At 42.7% G+C, this 22,253-nt stretch overlaps 2 protein-coding genes across 8 annotated transcripts in view; one reads left to right on the forward strand and one right to left on the reverse strand.

The window, feature by feature from the left end:
* Positions 1 to 591: 591 nt before the first annotated feature.
* On the reverse strand, positions 592 to 8,225 carry COMMD8 (COMM domain containing 8). The gene is made up of 5 exons (XM_035113954.2): positions 8,117 to 8,225; positions 6,342 to 6,497; positions 4,973 to 5,125; positions 2,060 to 2,215; positions 592 to 1,233 (listed from the first exon to the last, which is right to left on the reverse strand). Exons 1-5 carry the CDS (start codon positions 8,156 to 8,158, stop codon positions 1,213 to 1,215), a joined length of 528 nt encoding a protein of 175 aa, XP_034969845.2. The 5' UTR covers positions 8,159 to 8,225; the 3' UTR covers positions 592 to 1,212.
* A 4,430-nt stretch (positions 8,226 to 12,655) lies between these two features.
* The window catches only part of ATP10D (ATPase phospholipid transporting 10D (putative)), a 56,364-nt gene continuing 46,766 nt past the window's right edge, over positions 12,656 to 22,253 (forward strand). For all 7 annotated transcript variants that reach the window (XM_060278873.1, XM_060278876.1, XM_060278875.1 and 4 more), the window contains exon 1: positions 12,656 to 12,804. The gene's annotated coding sequence lies outside the window, so the exon portion shown is untranslated. The remainder of the gene's footprint in view (positions 12,805 to 22,253) is intronic.

The raw sequence follows: 22,253 nt of genomic DNA on the forward strand, positions 1-22,253 counted from the left end.
TGCAAATGAAGTAGCATTATTTAAGTTTTATCATTAAACCAGTTTTCATAGCTTCTGAAAATGTAATAAAATGTAAATTTCATTAGCTGATGTATTCCTAGTAACCAAATAAACATTTTTTTAAAACTTCCGTTGTACAGCTTGAAATTTTACATGGAGATTTCAAGCATGCATTATGAGGCTTTGTGTGGGTGTGGGTGTGTAAATAAAGCAATGGAAAATTTGTTCCCCATACCTTTTTTTAAAAAAAACAACTCATGAAAAATGGTATTGCTACATCTCTTCTCATGTCATGTTTTATCAGTCAATCATACAGACACTTTAAGCATTTGAAAAATACTCCTTTCCATATTGGCATTGAAGTTCTGATGTAGCAACATGTGGTAATAATGGATCTTCTCCATAACTCAGAAGCATTTTATATATAGGAAATGATATATTATTCCAGCAATACTATAGGTATTCACCAATTTGTGAGTCTTTTCTCCAATTCTCAACAAAATGGATACACAAATAAAAATCTTAAGTGTGGCACTATCCAGCTACCCAGATACCTTTGCACCCAACCCAAAGACTAGCTCACAGCCCAACTTTAATATTTAAGAGAAATCAATTTATTTCACACAGAAGCACATTATAAGCTAGAGCTAGGCAGAATGCTTAAAATGGTCTGGTGATGGGCATGTTCAATCCACTACACTTAATTGTAGACACATTCTATTGTGTTTAACAGAGCTCAATCTGCAAAACAAAACCTCTTTATGCAGTTCGAAAATATAACAGCAAATTGTGTCTTTAAGTATAAAATAGTTTTCACAGTCCTAGTCTGCAATTTAGTTACACAAATCCCAAGAGAAGAAGAAAAGGAATATTTGCATCACGTTATTTCAGGTAACTGTTGGCTGCTTGTTACATGATAGGACAAAGTCCACCCTATCTTCAGGATCTCCAACAAATGCTTTAACATGGCACTCAAACCTTCTCAGAAATGCAGCGGTCTATCAAAGATATGTTCACCGGTTAACCACAATGTGATTTTGCATTTATTTTGGCCTAGCAGAGATCAAGAGTTGTTCTCTCAGTAAGATTGTGAATAACATCTTTCCGTCTCTCACTTTAATGCGTCAACCTCAGCACTTCAGAAGCATTTCAGTTCCTTTCGTTTTGAAGAATACACTTCTATTTTCTTCACTGACACTTCCGATAGCGGAATCATTTCAGTTGCAGAACAACCTTCAAGAGGAATACAAAAGTTGGAAGCAGTAAGTCTAAGTAGCAACGCGTAACAACTCTGTAGGTTCTCATGCTCAAACAATGGCTTACGCAGCCTTTTAAAATGTTTGAATACATTTCAAACTTACACCCACACATTTTTTTGCCTTTGTGTCTTCTCATTTAAAGGATAAAATAAGTCTCTAATGGCTTTCACACAACTAAGGGGTGGATTGGTAATCTTCTTCCACACTTCCATAGCACTTTCAGCCAGAAGAGACATTTCCAAGGCAACAAACAAGGGCAGGAAGTCAGAACTGAAAGGGACTCCAAAGATCTTGCCAGTCATAGTGAAGTACTTTGAATTAAAGACAGCTGAATAATCACACTGTTAACACTAGCAAGCCTTCCTATTGCATTTGAATTAAGTTGTGGAGGGTCACAGGTTCCCTATCCTTGTCCTAAGACAAATATCTTCTAAGTGATATGACCTAAAGAAGTCTCCCCTAGCCCCAGATAAGATTCTTATTACATAATGAGGGCTTTTTCCCAGCAAAGTTGTCCTATTGGCACAAGGACTTCAATTTGTGCAACAGGATTTCCTTTTCCTCTCCCTGTGCCCCCCAATCTGTTATGTGGGTTCCTCCAAAGCAAATGGGGAGGGCAAGAGGCAGGCAGGAAGAGGAGAGGGACATCCTGTTGCACAGGCAGAAATCCTTGCACCAACAGGACAACTTTGTTGGATACATCCCATAAAGTGGACTCTTTGCATACAAATAACTGTTGCTAGTTTTATCAGGGAAATCATTTGGGTAATTTCAGCTTTCTAAAATAATGTGATACACACCTTATTGGCAGCTTCCAGTGAACTTATTAGGTTCTGTAGCTCTTCCTTATTCATTTCTACGGAGTATGGCTTGAGGTTACCATTCTCTGTTAAATCCAGATCAAGGTTTAGGAGTGGCATTTGCAGCATGGAAAGTTTATCACTAGAGAGAGCAAGCTATACAGGAGAATAATAATAATAAAACAGCTTAGGTCAGTAATGATAGCACTTTTACAACACAGTGAGCAGATTCTGGAAGGCTGATAAAACGTTATTTATATTAAGTATATGGTCATGAAGATGTACATTCAGGGTATCCTCCTGTAACTGAGAACCCTGGACCAAAAAAATTTAATCAGAAACAACAACAACAATGGTCTAAACAGCTTTCTATATGGAGCAAATACACAGGTTTCAAATCAGCTGGAGTGAAATTTCCACTGGAAACAACCCAGTTAAAGGATGTGAATTTTAGACTTTTTAAAAGTGACAATAAAACATAAGAGGCCAAGAGTTCCCCCCACTGATATTGGCAAGGGAGGAGAGCAATTACATGTCTTCTTCTCGGAGAATTCTAGCTGCCATCAGGTGAGCTGTCTCTAGGAAGAGCTGTGTGGTGAGAGAGCCCTCAATGCAGACACTGTGATTCACCCCAGATTTGCAGAAAGAAGGATCTGCCCCCAGATCCACCAAGGCCAAAGCATCCAGGCCCCAAGTATCATAAATTAATCTGTTCCTTTGTACTAGGGTGGGAAATATACTTGTGGAAGCCCACCCCTGCTATGAAAACTTTACTAAGATTGTAAGCCACCTTGTACAGTTTGAGAATGTGTTGCCTTGTTGTTGAAGAGCAGTATGTATCCCAAATAAATAAACTAATTCATATTCATACATATAGATTGTTGTGAAGCAGAACTGCCAAAAATATAGCAGGGGGGTGGGATCCCCAGTGTGACCCACAAAACTCCACACATTACGGAATCAACTGGGCTTGGATACTATGACCTTAGCAAGGCAGTATAGAAGCACTCAGGAAAGAAACCTTGGCCAGACAGAAGCTGTCCATGTGTAATACATTGCTTATCCCAATCTAGCAAGGGAATAATCCACAATAAAGCAAGACTAAATAACAATAAAGCAAGACTATCTATTCTGCTTCAATGTATCTGAAGAAGTGTGCATGCACACGAAAGTTCATACCAATGACAAACTTAGTTGGTCTCTAAGGTGCTACTGGAAGGATTTTTTTTTATTTTGCTTATCTATTCAGAAAACATTCTTACTCCATCAGAGTAATTCTTTGGTTTCCAGGATTCACTGCAATTTGTCAAAGTACTCACTGGCACTACTAATACAACCTGTCAGACCATATATGCCTCTCCAGCCTGCTCATTGCTGTCATAAGCACACTTTCAAGAACCGAAAGATTATCAAATACTCCCATAGACATAGACAAAGGGTCCCAAGACTCCCATAGACAAAGGGTCTCAATTCCAAGGAGGTATTTTTAGGGTTTGGGTGCAAACATGTTTGATGGGGTTTATAATCAACCTATTACCTGAAGGTACAGAAGGTCTGGCTGTAGGTATTATTCATAAAGGCTGAAAATATGCACACATTTGCACATGTAATGAACTCAAATTAACCATAGGGGAAAGAGAACTGCAGATTAATCAGATTTATAAATTAAACCTTAGCCATGAAGAAAAGTTGCAAGCCCTTCAGAAATGAAGAGCCATGTGTGGCTCACAATTTCTCAATTAGGTTCCTGCTGAAATGTTTGCAATGTTCAACAAATAATGCTTTTAAGAACTCCAATAAGACAAAAAAACCCCTCTCTTTATCTAATGGCTTCTAGAACAAATTTACGCAAGAGCCAGTTTATAACCACAGCGAAGCAAGCTGAAGCACATTAGAAGAGTAATCACTCTTCTGAGCAAACATTTTGCATGATGGCCAGATGTTCTGCAAACTACCAGCTGCATAATTCTCATTAACGTGACCAAACTACTATAATAGATTTAACACAGATCCTCTTATGCAGATCTTATAAACAACCTGAATGTTCTATATATAATCCAAGGGGAACTGTAGATTATATTGGCATGTTACATTGCTACAACGTACTATACCATACAGTAAATATTCTGTAAACCAGTCCAATTCAGGAGAGTGAAAAAATGCTGTATTATGTACCGGTACATCATTTATTGGATGGGACGCAGGTGGCACTGTGGGTTAAACCACAGAGCCTAGGGCTTGCTGATCAGAAGGTCGGCGGTTCGAATCCCTGCGACGGGATGAGCTCCCGTTGCTCGGTCCCAGCTCCTGCCAACCTAGCAGTTCGAAAGCACGTAGATAAATAGGTACCGCTCCAAGCGGGAAGGTAAACGGCTTTTCCGTGAGCTGCTCTGGTTTGCCAGAAGCGGCTTAGTCATGCTGGCCACATGACCTGGAAGCTGTACGCCGACTCCCTCGGCCAATAGAGTGAGATGAGCGCCGCAACCCCAGAGTCGGTCACAACTGGACCTAATGGTCAGGAGTCCCTTTACCTTTACACATTTATTGCACAAAACATAATAGCCCACTTCCTTTCTATGGCTCATCACAATCTTACTAACCGTTTAATAGCAATTGTTTGGAACCTTTACTACATACTATACAGCAGGGATGGGGAACCTCATTCCATTATAAATCAGGACGCCTTCTCTCCCCTCAGTTGATCTGCCATAGTCTGTTTCAAAGTCTCATGGACCACATATATTTGTCTAGATAGTCAGCAACATACCCTCCAGATGCTGCTGGATTCCAACTCCCATAAGCCCCAGCCATTGCAGCCAATGCTCAGGGTCGAAGGAAGTTGCAGTCCAGCAATATCTGGAGAGTCACAATCTAGCAGTCTTATAAAGCTAGGAATGAAACTGTCAGCCTAACCTTCAGCTGCCAGTCAAAATCCAGGAGGCGTGCCGAACAGATGCCGTTTGTTCTTTCAATCAGGGCATGCCTGATGTCATGTTTTCTGCCTTTCAAGCAAGTCACCACAGCTTTTTGAGAGTCAGAACTGAGCTCGTCCAATGGCTGAAGTGCCTACAAAACAAAAAATATTGAAAAAAACACGTAAATGTATTAGGTTGTATGATAACAATTGCCGTTGCTTGTACTTGTAAATACAAGAGTTATTTTTTAAAGGCCACATCATTTCTGTGTCTTTTTGTAGGCACAATCAAAACCACCAGAATGCCTATATATTACGCCAGTTCTACCGTTACTCTAAGTACTGACTAAAATATGGGCCTCAGTCTTGCAGCTGAGGACCACAATGCAACTGAGTACCACTGATACACAGGCAAGAGCAGCTCCTACCGCTTTGATAACCGTGGAGCCAGCAACAAGCAGCTGGGCCCGCAAAGCCCTTCATGTGCTCAGCTGTGAAATCCTAAACTACCTCCCCTTTGTCAAAGCTATGGCGCAGGGAACTGCCTGAAAGAGAAAATGACTATGTGGCAGACTTTAAGAAATGCAGGCTAGGAATGACATGGCATCCAGCAGTGCGTGGCAAAACTCCAACTTGGGACTGCAGGAGGAGGCAAACACAAAGCTGCTTGGTTTGGCTGCAGGTGTCTGCACCTGCCCCCTCTTTCCAGCTGTTTCATGGTCCCTGATCATCTGATTACAAGTCCTCTAATCATGTAGCAGTGGAATAACTGTGTGGTTCTTGGCTGTACAATTATAGCAATACACTCCTTGTTGGGGTAATTTCACTCCCCCCACTTTCATTTTTGGGTTTCTTAAAATATATACATATTATTATTTTTACTTCTGAAAACCTTGGAGTCTCCCATGCATACTAGTACCTCCCTCTTGTTTCTCAGTGCCCTCATTTCGGCTTAATTTATGTTGGCACTCACCAACTGGGTTCACTAGAGCATCAAATCAAAATCAGAAAAATGGTAACCATTTCGGGAATAAAAATCAAGTACAGGCAGCTCAACAAGTTTTATCAGCAGTAGATTAATACACCTGAGAAGAAAAGTCTTTAACTGAACATTATCCCAAATGAAAGATTTAAGACATATTAAATTTCATTTGATTCTTTTCATAATCTACAAGAATTACAGAATACACAAATGTATAATCTGTTTTAATTGAAAAGTGCAAATTGAACTTAATCTTGAAGCAGATACCTGTTGCAGATACACAAAGGCTCTGCTAATAACTTTCTCATAACAGATTATATTATTACATAAATTAGAATAGCAATACTGAGTCTTTATTTACAAGGTCACAAAACAAGTGCGGATACCTCTTCATCTGAACGATCTTTGGCAACGGTACTTTTGAAATATGCCGAGGTTTGTTCTAGAACCTCCATCCATTCTGTCAAATTCCAAATAGTGTTATAGTCTTGATATCGAGGGTATGCACGGCCACAAATCCCATCAATTACTTTGTGAAAGAACTGGAAGAAATGAGTATAAACAAAGCTTTAAGAGACAGCTGGTTCTACTGATGTTGCATTTTGTTGGTTTTATTGATGTTGTATTTTGTGATGTTTGTAATTATTAGTAGCGAACAGGATCTTTGCACATCTACTTTGCTATGCAACACCACATCATTTGCAATCAACAGTTTGATCACTTCCAAATTATAGCCTTAGCAAAATTAATTAAAATTAACAAAACGGTGCTGCAGGACTCTGGGTATGCCTCTGTCCAGCAAGGGGTTCTGTTGAAATTACTGACTTAACAATCTGATCACCCACCCACCCCATATGGAGACGGTCCAGAATTATCTGTCCTCAGGGTTGGCCCAAGACATTTTGGCATCTGAGGCAAAACACAAAATGGCATCCCCCTCCCCACCTGGGAAGAAGAGGTGGGTGAAGATCTACATCGGGAACGAGGAGGGGCCATAAAGATCTACAGCGGGACCTGCCTCCCTGTGGAAAATGGCACCCTGAGGCAGTCGCTTCATGGGTGGGCCAGCCCTGCCTGTGAGACCACTTGCTGTTTCTGTGCCCAAGCCTGTGTTATGAACACACCACCTTTGAGCCTTTTCAGGTGCATTAGTAAAGAACAAGGGGTGCCAACTTGAATAAAATATGGGGGACAGGTAAGCCCCGCCCACATAATTGATCACATGACACAACACACACACACACACACACACACACACACACTGAGAGAGTGTGTGTACTTGAATGGCAATGCCCAACAATCTTAAAAAAAATGGGTGGGGGGGACCTCAGCCATTAGTTGACTCCTATGGTGAAGGGCAAAAGCACCAGGTAATGCTGTGGATTACTGTGATGTTAAAAGGTCTGCCTTGGATTCGTATCGAGATCGTTCTGTCATTTTTGAGATTGCATCCCATTACAGCTTTTGCCACTCTTTTGTTGACTATGAGGGCCACTCCATTTCTTGTACGGGATTCTTGCCCACAGTAGTAGATATGATAGTCACCCGAACTGAATTCACCCATTCCCTTCCATTTTAGTTCAGGAAGACAGGAGTGCCTGGCGTGCTATGGTCCATGGGGTCACGAAGAGTCGGACACGACTAAACGACTAAACAACAACAATGCTGTGGAGGCCATGCAGTCAGTTCAGGGTTCCACGAAAGAAGCCCACATGGCAGCTTCTGTCTGCCATCAACCCTTCAGAAGATGGAACACTGGTGGCATGAGGCAAATGGAGCCTCCATGAACAGGAGCAGCGCTCCTCTGAAACCCGAGGAATGTTGGGGTCATTCGGGAAGGGGGACGGGCCGGCCCATCTTTTCCACGCCCTGCTGGAGGCAAAACTCTGGGCTTTCAGGCATGGCCAAACTTGGCCCTCCAGATGTCTTGGGACTACAACTCCCATCATCCCTAGCTAACAGGACCAGTGGTGAGGGATGATGGGAATTGTAGTCCCAAAAAACCTCTGGAGGGCCAAGTTTGGGAATGGACCGCAGTAGCTCCTTCAGAACCACCCCGCGCCTCTTTGCCTCAGAGCAGACCCTCCAACGCAGGAAAGAAGGAGCGCGCCTTTTTTACCCAATCAGCGGCCAGCCTTCCCCCCTCCCCCCGCCTTCTCACCTTCAGCCTTTCCTCGGCCGGCAACTTTTCCGTCAGCTTCATCTTTCTGTCCCACCCATCCAAGCTGCGCACGCGCGGGAGTCCTGACTCGCCAGGTGGAAGCTGCGAACGTAGCGGGGCCACGTGACAACGCTCTGGCCAGCCTTGGCCCTATCAGAGCGCCCGAATAAAGCCGCTTCCGCCTCCGCGTCATCCTCCTCCTCCTGCGCAAGGAGCCTGCGCAGCGGCTGAAGCCCCGCCCCACTCCTTCAACGCATCCCACCCCCATCTTCAAAGCCGTGGCTCTCCTTGTATTTGAGTTGAAGTGCTAGTCCGGGCCAGGCACTTCCAGAGGGGAGGGCAATTGGTTAGTGGTCCTGCCCTAAGGCAGATCTTTATTTCAGTGTGTTTATGTTTCAGCAGAACAAGCTGCAAACCAGGTCAAAAGACTGCTGGTATATAATAAAGGTATAATATAAATTAGCAAAATCACAGTATACTAATCGATCACATTAGATGATGTGAGGAACTTCAATTAACCTTGTGACAAGAAATAGAAAAGCATCAATCAAGCCACCCCATGTCTCTCACCAAGGGTCTCTCCCCTGGAAGGACAGGTTCTTCTTCTTTGACGATCACTCGTAGCCGGGTAAGATTGTCTTCCATAAACACAGTTTTACACCCAGACTCTCACCTGGGGCAGAAACCGCATTTTCCTCTCACTATAGCCAACCAGCTAGCAGACAAAATGCTCATTAACCCCACACTAGAATAACCAGAGGCTGGTGAGAAATCGTACATACTTGACCCACTCCTGTCTCCTCTAAGATCTACAACAGTGTGTTCTCACCCTGGAGCGTGAAACAAGTTTCATTCATTCTCCCTCTGCTAGTGTTCCAGCCATCATGTGTAGTGGATAGGGAGAAGTTTTGCTTCATCACAACTCTAGAATTCAAGGCCATCCAGCTAAGCAGAGAAATTCTCAAATAAAATTGCAGGGCAAATGTTGCAAGCCGAGTGCAAATGTGACATGTCAGCACCAATTTGCATTTTATTTAGTGATAAGATGCTGCTGCATGAAATTGGAAATGAATGAATGGATGATGATGATGATAAGCACAGCCTGCTTGCCTGCAGTCTAGTTCAAGATTGCAAACCAGTTGGTGCCTGGTTTCTCATCTGAAACAGCAGTCCTTTCTATCTGACAGCAGCTCCTCTGCCATCCCAAATAAGCTTTGAACAATCTCATATTATACACATTCATGAAGTTTGCACCCTTTGAGATGCATCAGCATATTTTTCTGTCCAAAGAGTTGTTTTTAGTGCTTCAAGTATCATGGTATTCCTATGTCAGTGGTTCCCAAACTCCCCCCGCCCCCCGGCTGGTGGTCTTGGAGGACCACTTAATGATTTTTATGTCTCTTGTCACAATTGTAACGTGCAGTGCCAGATGCTATATTATTTTTCAATGTATTTCATTGCTTCTTTTTATTTCTTATATTGTATTTTATCGTATTGCATGTTTCATTCCATAAAATTCAAATTACAGTATAATAAAATACACTATAAGAACTAAAAGAAGCACTCAGAATACAATGAAAAATCAATGTGGATATTTAATGGGGACATGCCACAGGCCACCTGCATGAAACTCTAGGAAAGTCCTACTGGTTTCAGTGGGAGGCATTTGTGAATGTGTTTTTAACTCTCACTGACATATTCTCATATTCAATTAATTATGGTTAATTATCACTTAACAAATGGACATGGGTGGCCGCGACGGAGTGAGCTCCTGTTGCTTGGTCCCAGTTCCTGAAATAAACGATAAATTACAAGAACTCAGGCCAAAAGAAGATGGATTTCAAATAAATCTTCACAAGGTTTTGTTGATGTGATGCGGAGTTTAAATGGGAACCAATCCCAATGTTGAAGGCAAATAAAGGTAAGTTCCAGTAAAAATCAGGTCAAGGCCCTGTTTCGACTATTCTTCATCAGCAAAGATTCACAGGTCAAAGTGTACCAAAGTGTATGTTTCCCTTGGCAAACATATTTGGTACACTTTGACCTGTGAATCTTTGTTGACGAAGAATAGTCGAAACGGGGCCTTGTCCTGATTTTTACTGGAACTTACCTTTATTTGCCTTCAACATTGGGATTGATTCCCATTTAAACTCCGCATCACATCAATAAAACCTTGTGAAGATTTATTTGAAATCCATCTTCTTTTGGCCTGAGTTCTTGTAATTTATCGTTTATTTCTGGACTTTCCCAAGAACTCCAACTTCTACTGCTATTCAATATGGTCCCAGTTCCTGCCAACCTAGCAGTTCGAAAGCACGTCAAAGTGCAAGTAGATAAATAGGTATTGCTCCAGCAGGAAGGTAAACGGTGTTTCCGTGCACTGCTCTGGTTTTGCCAGAAGCGGCTTAGTCATGCTGGCCACATAACCCAGAAAAACTGTCTGCGGACAAACGGCGGCTCCCTCGGCCAGTAAAGTGAGATGAGCGCCGCAACCCCAGAGTCATTCGTGACTGGATTTAACTGTCAGGGGTCCTTTACCTTTTACCTTTATTACTTAACAAACTTAGTACCTTATGATATTCCCAACCAGGCAAAACACACCAAGCAGTCTTTTATCTGAAATACAACAAATGTGGCATATGTTTTGTGCTAGATGGTTAAAGTAGTCTATAAAGTTTGTAGGTATATAGATATTGGGAGAGGGAGATCTTCACAGTACAGCCAAAGAAAATGGTTGAGGATTCTAAAGTGCATTAATGATATTCGACATGGAATGAGCATTGTAGTCACTTTTGTTCTAAAGTCATAAGTAAGAATGTGACCTTTTGCTTGTTGCATCAGAGACTACTGATTTGGGAGCCTGACTATCTGAAGGACTACCTGTATCCATGTGAGCCTGCCTGTGCAAAAGATTGATATCTGAAGGCCAGACTGATGAGTATTGGGAGCATGGCTTTTTGGGGTGGTAGTCCTGCATTTATGGAATTTATTCTCCCTGGAAATCCACGTGGCTCTGCTCCATCATTATTAGTTGTCATTTTTAAAGAAACACATTTTAATTTTCATCTACATTTTTCATTATTGCACTTTGGTTTCACTTATACTGTTAATTCTAAGGGGTTGTGTGTTTTCAAATAAATGATTTCATGCTGTTGTGATTGATTCTGCAGTTGTACACCACAGTGTGAAGATTAAAGGTAAAGGTAAAGGGACCCCTGACCATTAGGTCCAGTCGTGACCGACTCTGGGGTTGCGCGCTCATCTCGCATTATTGGCCGAGGGAGCCGGCGTATAGCTTCCAGGTCATGTGGCCAGCATGACAAAGCCGCTTCTGGCAAACCAGAGCAGCACATGGAAACGCCGTTTACCTTCCCGCTGTAGCGGTTCCTATTTATCTACTTGCATTTTGACATGCTTTCGAACTGCTAGGTTGGCAGGAGCTGGGACCGAGCAACGGGAGCTCACCCCGTCACAGGGATTCGAACCGCCGACCTTCTGATCAGCAAGCCCTAGGCTCAGTGGTTTAACCACAGCGCCACCTGGGTCCCTAGTGTGAAGATTGTTATGCCCTAAATATTTTATTAGATTAGATTAATAAATATTTTAATAAATATTGGTATCCCGATATTAATATGGCATTCTAGCCAAAGACTGCCTTGTCATGATGATACAAGGTGAGGCAGTTACCTCAGTTGGTTTAGGATACCACTGAAAGCAATTGTGTGGGAGATTGACAATTCAATCTGATTCACAAGACACAATCTACCCAGGGGTGGTACTCTATGCTATCTAGGGACAGAGGTTGTTGTTCTGAGTTTTTTGTCTCAGGCAACAAAATTACTTAGGACAATCCTGATCTTAGTGATTCGGACAGGCACCAGGTGAAAAGTATGGAGAAGACAATTTAGGGGGGGATTCCGGACTGTTAGTCACATAGAATAAAATGCGAAGATCTCATTTCTGTCACAGTTGCTATTAAATAAAGCGGAGGGGGAACTAGTGGGAACTCCTGGATATTCAAATACAAACAATTACAGTATTGTATTTCTAGGAAGGCACTGATCCTAAACAAGAGTTACTAGGATCTCAGCGGGACTTAGAACTAATAAAGACAGAAGGAGTAAAACGGGGGAAATTAGACAGAAGTTAGCAGCTGCAAAAAGAAATGTATGAAAGAGAAAAGTAAACACAACGACAAAGACGTTGCCATGGAAGCCAACGCTGCATTGCTCTAAACGGGTCCTCCTTGGGGTGCATAAATAAAACTGCTTGCACATTTGCAAAGCTAAGCAGGGTCGGGTATAGTTTTGGGGAACCACGTGCTGAGATACCTTATTTCGGGGGGGGGGGTCTGTAGACTAGATGACCCTATGGGTTCCCTTCCAGCTCTACAGATCTGTGATTTCTGTGCTAGAGTTGGGAGAAGAGAGAAACGCCTTAAGGAGGCGTCAGAAAGGGCGGAGGCCTCCACAAAAGATTGTCCTCTCCCCCCCCCACGCCCTCGGTTGGTTCTTCCTACTGCAGCCGGCGAAATGGGCGGGGAGGCAGGGGATCGGCTCGCAGCTGCAGGCTGTTGGCTGCGTGCTTAGGTTTCGGACCGCAGTGGGAACATCGGCGGCAGGGGGAGAGCGTTCGAGTGCGCGGGGAGAATCGAGGCCGTTTTTGTGATGCGCCCAGGGGGAGAGCTAGTAAGAGGCATCTTCTCGTGCGAATTCATTCTCTCTCATCTTCCCCTTCCTTTTTGTGCGTTGCTGATTCTCTTTCTATCTCTAGAGCGTTTTACCACCCATCCCGCTCTGTCGGAATCCCATTGACATAGTCAAAAAGTTAGATTCTCCTGGCTTTGCTTTATTAAATCGGTATTTTACTGTATTTGTTATTCATCTAGAAAAAAACGAACGTAAGTATTCCTCAGACGCGCCTCTCCAACGCTGCAAGTCTTGTGCATATTTATCATAGCTGTCAAGTTTTCCCTTTTCTCGCAAGGAAGCCTATTCAGCATAAGGGAAGTTCCCTTAAAAAAAGGAAAAACTTGACAGTTATGATATTTATTATAATATACTGTATAATACACCTTTCACCCTAACGTCCCAGGGGCAGGCACGTTATAACATTACCTGGTACAGGAAGCCGCACTGAACTTTTAGGATTTACTTCTGAGTAGGCAGAAGTAACCTAAGGAAGGTTTTATCACAGCCACATGAGGCAAACCTGTGGCATCGCTCAGAATGATTGATTCTGTTTTGTCGTTCAGTTTTGTATCTTCGAAGTAGACCAGTGTGTGTTTGCAAACTAGGCTGGTGTTCTTCTATTTGTTGAACTTTATGGGAAGTTAGAACAGTCTTGGGAAAAGTAGAATAAAGCCTCATGTCATGTGATCTTTGTAATTATGGACGCAGGTCAGAGCTGTGTGGAGTTTGTAAGTTGTAGTTCAACCTTTGCATTTCATTAGGACAACTGTTGGCCAATCTTTTTGGCTAATGCGCGGTAAGTCAAATCTAAAGTATAAGGTGGCCCAGCACAAGTGTCCCATACTTATGTGCCCTGGTGTGACTTTGCCTGTCATATCTGAGCTGCAGAATAGGTAGCACAGTTTTCTTATCATGTGGGCAGGCCTGCAGGCTGTCCTGCACTTGTCCAGGTGTGCCACAAATCTCCACTGCCTATGCCACATTGCCACAGGTTCTCTATCTGGGTATTGGGGCTTTAACATTTGCATTCAGTATTAGTGTTCTGTCTTTGGGTAAGTTCAGCCTGTGGCCTCATGGCACAAGCAAGCTGGATTTTGTTGCTTTGCCCCTGTTGACCATAGTGAAGTAAAGAAAAGAGAGGGAATTCAATTTTTAAGCAGAATTCTGAACATTTATATAGTACTTTGATACGTTTAAAGAGCTTCCCATGCATTATCTTGTTGCAATCCCAACTACCAATTAGTGTAATTGGTCCCCATTCGCAGGGGGGAGGGGGATCAAGAATGAGAAAGAGTGTGGCTTGCTTTTAGACCAGCAGGTGAATTCATTGCTGAGGCAAAATTCGAACCACGGAATTCCTGACTTGTAGATCATTCTCTGCTGTGAACACACCATATGATTTCCCCCAAAGAATCCTGGGAACTGTATTTTGTTAAGGTTGCTGCAAATTGTAGCTTTGTGAGTGATAAACTACAGTTCCCAAGATTCTTTGGGGGAAAGTCAGGTGCTTTAAATGTATTGAGTATGTATTGAGCCTGGTGGTCTTATGATTTTTGTTGTCTGGGTTTTTTTTGGTAAGGAATTGGCTTTGATGTTAATTTGTACTTTTAATAGAGATGGTTACCATATATATATATATATATATATGTATATGTATATGTATATGTATATGTATATGTATAAATTGCCCTGTGTTTTGGATTGTAAATTCCCTTGAGTTACTTTGATGATTAGGCAGGGAACTATAAAAAAAATTTTATAAAAAAAGAGTAGCCAGGAGGCCATTTAGAGTTCCCAAGCTACAAACTGGATTTCCTTTGTGCCTTTAAATCTCCTGGGAGATGAGGCCATTTCGGCTTCTCCCACCTGTTTTTCATGTGGGCACTTTCCATCTACTTCTCTCTCCTACCTGTTGCATTGTAGCCTAGACACCTGCTTGCTACAGCAACCTTAACTAGGACACACTAGCAAAATGGCAGCCATCAGCATTGTATGCAAGTATTTTGCTTGTGGGAATCTTGTAGCAAAAATAAAACCAGATGCTTAACTCAATAAGCTGAGTGTCAGTAAAGCATGTAGGGTCATGCCCCATTCTAATGTTGAGTGAATATGTGTCAGACAATGCCGCCCTGCACAAGATAATTAGGCTTCCCATTTTCTGAGTTGATTTTGACAGATAATGTGAAAAGGGTTTTGATTTTGTTACATCTTCCCCACTCCCAACCCCAATGAAAGAATCATAATCTGAGTAACACATGGCTGATGACAGCTTAGGTACCTGAAGTGCCATGTTTGTGCCACAGCTTGTTTGAAGTGGAAGGGTTAATAAGGCTCACTATTACATTGAGCTAGGCCTGCATTTCTACTTGATATACTCACCTGGTTTTCACAAAATACTAAACCATGATTTAGTGCTTAAACCACCAGCCCTCTGGTTAACGGCCAGACACACTGATCCATTGTGCCACAAGAAGTATCCCATGAATGAAGTATCCCCTCTCTTCCTCCTGTGCAGTTGGTTTGCGGGAGGTAATATCATTGATTATTTTCCCCTTTCTTATAACACTCTGGGTTCAGTGTTTTGTTTTTAAAGTCTCACTATACTGTAGTCCTATTGAAATAAACAGGTGTTAATAATAATAATAATAATTTATTATTTATACCCCGCCCATCTGCTGGGTTTCCCCAGCCACTCTGGGCGGCTTCCAGCCGAATATTAAAAACAATACAGCATCAAACATTTAAAACATCCCTAAACAGGGCCGCCTTCAGTTGTCTTCTAAAAGTAAAATAATTACTTATTGCCTTGACATCTGATGGGAGGGCGTTCCACAGGGCGGGTGCCACTACCGAGAAGGCCCTCTGTCTGGTTCCACTTCTCACAATGAGGGAACCGCCAGAAGGCCCTCGGTGCTGGATCTCAGTGTCCGGGCTGAATGGTGGGGGTGGAGATGCTCCTTCAGGTATACAGGACCGAGGCCATTTACGGCTTTAAAGGTCATCACCAACACTTTGAATTGTGCTCAGAAACGTACTGGGAACCAGTGTAGATCTCTCAGGACTGGTGTTATGTGGTCCCGGCAGCCACTCCCAGTCACTAGTCTAGCTGCCGCATTCTGGATTAATTGCAGTTTTCGGGTCACCTTCAAAGGTAGCCCCACGTAGAGCGCATTGCAGTAGTCCAAGTGGGAGATAGCCAGAGCATGCACCACTCTGGCGAGACAGTCTGTGGGCTGGTAGGGTCTCAGCCTGCGTACCAGATGGAGCTGGTAGACAGCCGTCCTGGACACAGAATTAACCTGTGCCTCCATGGACAGCTGTGAGTCCAAAATGACTCCCAGGCTGCGCACCTGGTCCTTCAGAAGCACAGTTGCCCTATTCAAGACCAAGGAGTCCTCCACACCTGCCCGCCTCCTGTCCCCCCAAAACAGTACTTCTGTCTTGTCAGGATTCAACCTCAATCTGTTAGCCGCCATCCATCTGTTAACTATGCTACATTGTGATTTATCTGCTAAGGTCTTATTAATTATAAACCTCATAACCTTCAAACACAACACCGGAGTTTTCTTTTTGTTTTGTTTTACTATATACAGTCATACCTCGGTTTAAGTACACCTCAGTTTGAGAATTTTCAGTTTAAGTACTCCGCGGACCTGTCTGGAACGGATTAATCCACTTTCCATTACTTTCAATGGGAAAGTTCACTTCAGGTTAAGTACAGACTTCCAGAACCAATTGTGTTTGTAAACCGAGGTACCACTGTATTTTATGTTTGTGTTCTCCCCCCTTTTTTTAAATAAGTTTTTGTTTTTTTCATTTAATAGCAATCCAATATATGCCACATTAATACAATACCAATATTAATACAATCAAAAGAGCCAATTATTCAATTGAACATTTTTGAGTGACTTCCCATGTTCTGTTTCTCAGGAGATGATGATGTTCCTTCATCCTGCTCCAATCCTCTTATTTAATCCAAATAAAATAGTTCTGATCTTTTTATTTATTTATTTTATTTGGTTTTACAACACAATTATGTACTATACAAAATACACAAATACAAACATACAAAAGAAAAACATATACTTCTCAGTTCTTATTATTTTCTTAACCATTTTAGGGTGACTTCCTCGAATCTCCCCTTTCTGTGCTTCATTGTCAATCATCTTGAGCAACTTCTAACTCATAACTCTAAAAATCATATTGTATATCTTCCTTTACATATTTCTATTTATTCATTCTTTAAAACATTATTTCATATTCTCCTTAACCTTAAACCAAACTACAACCTATAGCTCTGATTGATAGTTGGTAGGCACTCTCTCTATTTCAGTGCTCCTGTTTTCAAAAAAATCTGTAAATTCAGCTATAAGCAAGGTATTTTCTTGGGCTGTCTGTGGGACACCTAGTATGAGCTGATTGTTAATTTTTAAAAAATCTAAGAAAGACCACTTATTACACATCAAAAAAGAGGACCCTTATCTCCATAAATAGGAGGCAAAAAGAGGCCACATATTTGCATATGCCAATTTATTTTTGTATATATACTAATCTGTGAATAATTACTATAATTTCAATGGAAACCCAGTACATCTAACCATCATGAGGAAGACTGTGACCAGGTGACCTGTTTGTCTATTGCTGTTGATAGACAAGGCTGTTGATCTCCCTTATTAGACTGGACTTCAAATAGAAAAATCATTCAAACAGAGGACAGTCCTCTGGCAGCTGTCTTCTGTAAGGTGGGACACATATCCTTTCCCCACATATCCCACCATTTTAATCGTGATCCCCGCAGTACACATGCACCTCAGAAAATCAGCTTGCTCTTCTTAGTTGTCTGTATAAGGCAGGCATCTCCAAACTTCGGCCCTCCAGATGTTTTGGACTACAATTCCCATCTTCCCTGACCACTGGTCCTATTAGCTAGGGATCATGGGAGTTGTAGGCCAAAACATCTGGAGGGCCGCAGTTTGGGGGGTGCCTGGTATAAGGAGACTAGGCCTCTGTCCTCCTTGATACATTTTAGTATCAAAGTAAGGCTGTGGAAAGGGGTATTGGAGTCGGAAATTAAGCGTGAGGCTGACTGAGGATCTCGGGAGTCCGAAGTTAATGGTTCTGGGGAAAGAGGAAACGTTCTGAATCTGACTTCCTACAGGCTTCAGGTTCCCTAGGGTCGGTCTTCTGAGCCTAGTAACAATATATTTAGGGTCCAGAAAGGGGGGGGCAACAGTTGTACGTGTGTGTGTGTGTGTGTGTGACTGAGAGGAGCAGGCAAGTGTGGGAGCCATGGAATTCTGGAGCAGAGAATCTTGTGGGTCACATGACTCTCTTTCCAGCTCTTCTAGAATTTGAGAACAGTGGGAGTTAGTTTATAGTTCTGAAGAGGAATTCCCTGAGCTTAAGGAAGGCGGTTGCAGCACAGGGGCGGCCCAAGTTTCTGTGCCAAAGGAAATCCTGCCAATATCGTCCAATGGTTGAGAGCCGCAAGGCACAGCCTCACTGCTGTTTCTCCTTCTGCAACGATCCCCAAACAGTACCTTCCCTAGTTATCTCTTCTCTGTCAACGGACTTGGCTGTCAACACTGCTTCCTTATTCCCCCTATGATTCCCACCCCCTTCCTTTGCCAGGGCCTTGCTTCCTCCTCTCCCCTTTCTCAACGTCTGCCAGACATATTACTGTTCCTTTCTCTCTGCTTTCCAGCGATTACTGCTCCCTCCTGAGCCTTAAGCCCTACCCCATGCTCCCATGCTCCATTTGGCCACTGTGTGGCTAGGGAAAGGGATGAGAGAAGGCGAAAAGGCACTCTAACTCTCTGTCACACATTTTTTGACTTACCCTTATAGATCAGCTTCTTCCGTTCATCTTTCTAAAGCTATCGGGAGCTGCACTTGAACTGCACAGGAGCCATATAGGATTTGTGAGAAACGGTTTGACCGCCTAGGCCGCAGTCCCGTAATACAGTATTTTTCCGTTTAAGAATTATGTTTAAAAAGCCTGTGCTGCACCTTTTGCAAATCCCTTCAGCGACGATGGCTAGGGTGTCGCTAAATGTTGTTGCATGAAAATAATGTTACTTTGCTCTGGAGCTGTGTGGATCCAGAATAGGTAAGGTGCTATTTTGCTTAAACCACTTGATTTGTTGTAGCAGTTGCTAGGCTGGATAAATCATTATGTGTCTGGTCACCTAAAATGTGGCGCCAAGCATTTGAAAGGCATTCAACCTTACTAAGCTAGTGGCACTGTTCCCCATGAGTAAGGAGAGCGTGGGTGTAGCCCGGGGGGCAGGGAGGGGCAGCTGCCCCCCAATAAATAAAAATCAATTAAAAAATACACAGTGAACTGATGTTCTGCCCCCTCCAACAAGAATCCTGGCTACGCCCATGATGAGGAGACCATTTGTCCCCTAGCAAATGCTACCACCCAGGTATTTTTGGCACCGTCTCTTTGGGATAGCTTTGGGTGTTGTCCCAAATGTGATGGGATGTGGGATGTTAAGGCTCCTTAGTAGCTCTAGCTACGTACTGAGTTTCGTGAGAAGGCTTTTGGGAGGGGGGGGGAATGTCCTAGCTCAGTGGTACAACATTTGCTGAGCACCTGCTGTTTCGATCCCTTGCATCACTGTATAGGGCAAGGAAATATTTCCTATCTGAAGCCCTGGACGGCCGCTGCCAGTCAGTGCAGACAGTACTGAGCTAGGAAGAGTAATGATCTGGTTCAGTATAAGGCAGCTTCCTACTCCACTGCTTGTGTAGGTCAGAGACAGTGACAGTGGGTCATCGCAAGCATCGAGACAGCAAAAAGGGCCAAGGCTCTTCAGAGAGTGGTCATGGGGATTATCAGTTTGGTTTTGTTCTTATTTTTATTATGTATTTTGCTTGTTATATAGTCATTTTATGTTGCGAACCGCCCCGAGATCTTTGGGTATAGGGAGTTATGCAAATTTCATAAATAATAAAATAATACTAAATAAAACTTTTATGTTGGCCCTTACTGTGTTATTGCTGGCCAAAAGGGCCATTGCTATTTTCAGGTGTGCTTCTCGGGGTTTTTTTAGCCAGTAGTAGTTTTTTTTGTGTCCAGAGCAGTTTCATTTCTGGCAGAAATGCAGCAGTGGGTGGCTTTCCTCTTTGCTGCGCCTCCTTAAGCTGCACCTGATTTTCTACCTGTTGTTGAGCTGTTGAATGCTCAGAGCTGCCCTCAGGGGGCCAGGGAGGCAGCACCCTTATATATACTTAAACCATGGTGAGATAACTTATCCATGTTATCTGGAGCCAGTCCTCCTTGTGCAGAAAGATTGCGTAAGCTGCTTATCGACTTTCTCTGCACACTGAAGAGCAATTCTGAAGCGTTCCTTGTGGCAGAAACAACTATATTTGGGTCAGGTTAGGTAATGCAGCCCGCCAACAATTTAACTTTCTAGTTCCTGTACGTATTTCCTGAGGAAGTTTTCCACACTTAGAGCTAGAAGGTTATATCCTTACGAAAAGGAAGCTGCCTTGGTTTAGCATCACTGATTTCAGGACATTGCCAAACATTACAGGAGAGATTTGCTGGCAGGAGTCAAATATTTTGGGTACACAAACAGAAGGGACAAGTGTACTGGTACGGTATCTCTGGGTGTCCTTTCAGCTAGAGGGCTCTGAAGTTCCCTTACTAAATGTGCACGATAGACTGCAGAGTGATCTAGAATAAACAGATAAGGAATCTGCAGGAAAACCCCAAAGGAATATTTTGGCAAATCCATATTGCTGAGGTTACACCTACACGGCAGTTTTTGAAAGGCACTGAGCTTCGCACCTTACTTGTCAAACAAGTTTTGTTTGGTAAGTAGCCTTATAGATAAGAACATGCAGAGTTGTGGTAAAGAAGTAATATACCGGTAGATGCTTTGGGTATACCTACTTGAAGACTCGCACCCATATATTAAAAAGGTACACTAATTAGAATTTGGACTTCGAGCACTCAGGATGTGGGAGGGAGGGAGAGGCAGACTCTTTCATTATTTTACTTCCCATTATAAATACTAGTCACTCCTTCAAGTGCAAAAGGAGGGACTAGTATTTGAAAATGAATTCTCAGGTACTCATTAGGACTCCTAAAGGCTTTTAAAATTAATACAGTGGTACCTCTACTTATGAATTTAATGCATTCCGAATGCACATTTGTAAGTCGAAAAAATTTGTAAGTCGAATCCCATAGGAATGCATTGGGAGAAAAAATTCGTAAGTAGAAGCAACCCTATCTAAAAATTCGTAAGTAGAAAAAAATCCTATCTAAACCACATCCAAGATGGCAGACGGAGCTCCATTCGTAAGTAGAAACATTCGTAAGTAGAGGTACCACTGTAATAAAATATAAGAGCCCCTTGAAATAGGCATTGGCCATTATGTCTCTGTTTTTAAGTATATTATAGTTGATTGTTAATAGGTTAGTGTATATCTCTTTATTGTCCTTTGAGAGAATATGAAGTGATTTGAAAGAGTTGGGTATTGTCTGTTCCATTTTAAGTGGGACCAGTTCTCACAATAATATTGCTTGTTGTATGTTGCTTTTTGTTTTTCCTTACTATTCTTATGGTTCTCTGCATGGGTTGAGTAGTGGATCTCCACTGCCGGGGTGGGGGGGGGGGTGAGCAGGAATTATTTAATCACAATCACATTAGTTCCCTAGAATTAACACAGACCATTACAGGGAATTTAGTCTTGAGAATTGGCCTTGAGCTGTATGGGATTGATCTCTGTTTCAAATTTTAAACTCACTGTCACAGTATGTAGCCTAATAACATGACTAAGTTAGATAAAACAACACTTTTAAAACATGGTAAATTGCTCTTATATAGGTTAAGCATGTATTACGGTGGATAAATAAGTATTTAGGTAAAGGTGACACCTGACCGTTAGGTCCAGTCACGGACGACTCTGGGGTTGTGGCGCTCATCTCGCTTTATTGGCCGAGGGAGCCGGCGTATAGCTTCCGGTCATGTGGCCAGTATGACAAAGCCGCTTCTGGTGAATCAGAGCAGCGCACAGAAACACCGTTTACCTTCCCGCCGGAGCAGTATCTATTTATCTACTTGCACTTTGACGATTGGCAGGAGCTGGGACCAAACAACGGGAGCTCACCCCGTCGCGGGGATTTGAACCACTGACCTTCCGATCAGCAAGCCCTAGGCTCACTGGTTTAGACCACAGCGCCACCCGTGTCCCTTTGTTAAGTGATAACTAACCATAATTAATTGAGTATGAGAGTATGTCAATGAGAGTTAAGAACACATTCACAAATGCCTCCCACTGAAACCAATAGGACTTTCCTAGAGTTTCATGCAGGTGGCCTGTGGCATGTCCCCATTAAATATCCACATTGATTTTTCATTGTATTCTGACCAAACAACAGGAACTCACCCCGTCGTGGGGATTCGAACCCCCCCCCCCAATAAAACCAT

This window comes from Zootoca vivipara, chromosome 9 (genome assembly GCF_963506605.1).
Source record: "Zootoca vivipara chromosome 9, rZooViv1.1, whole genome shotgun sequence".
Taxonomy (NCBI): Eukaryota; Metazoa; Chordata; class Lepidosauria; order Squamata; family Lacertidae; genus Zootoca; species Zootoca vivipara.

Coding starts and splice junctions, on each gene's coding strand:
- COMMD8 (XM_035113954.2), bottom strand. CDS start 8,158: ATGAAGCTGACGGAAAAGTTGCCGGCCGAGGAAAGGCTGAAG. Junction 6,498..8,116: donor CGGCCGAGGAAAGGCTGAAG/GTGAGAAGGCGG, acceptor CATTTCTTCCAG/TTCTTTCACAAAGTAATTGA. Junction 2,216..4,972: donor ATTTTGACTGGCAGCTGAAG/GTTAGGCTGACA, acceptor TCTCCTGTATAG/CTTGCTCTCTCTAGTGATAA.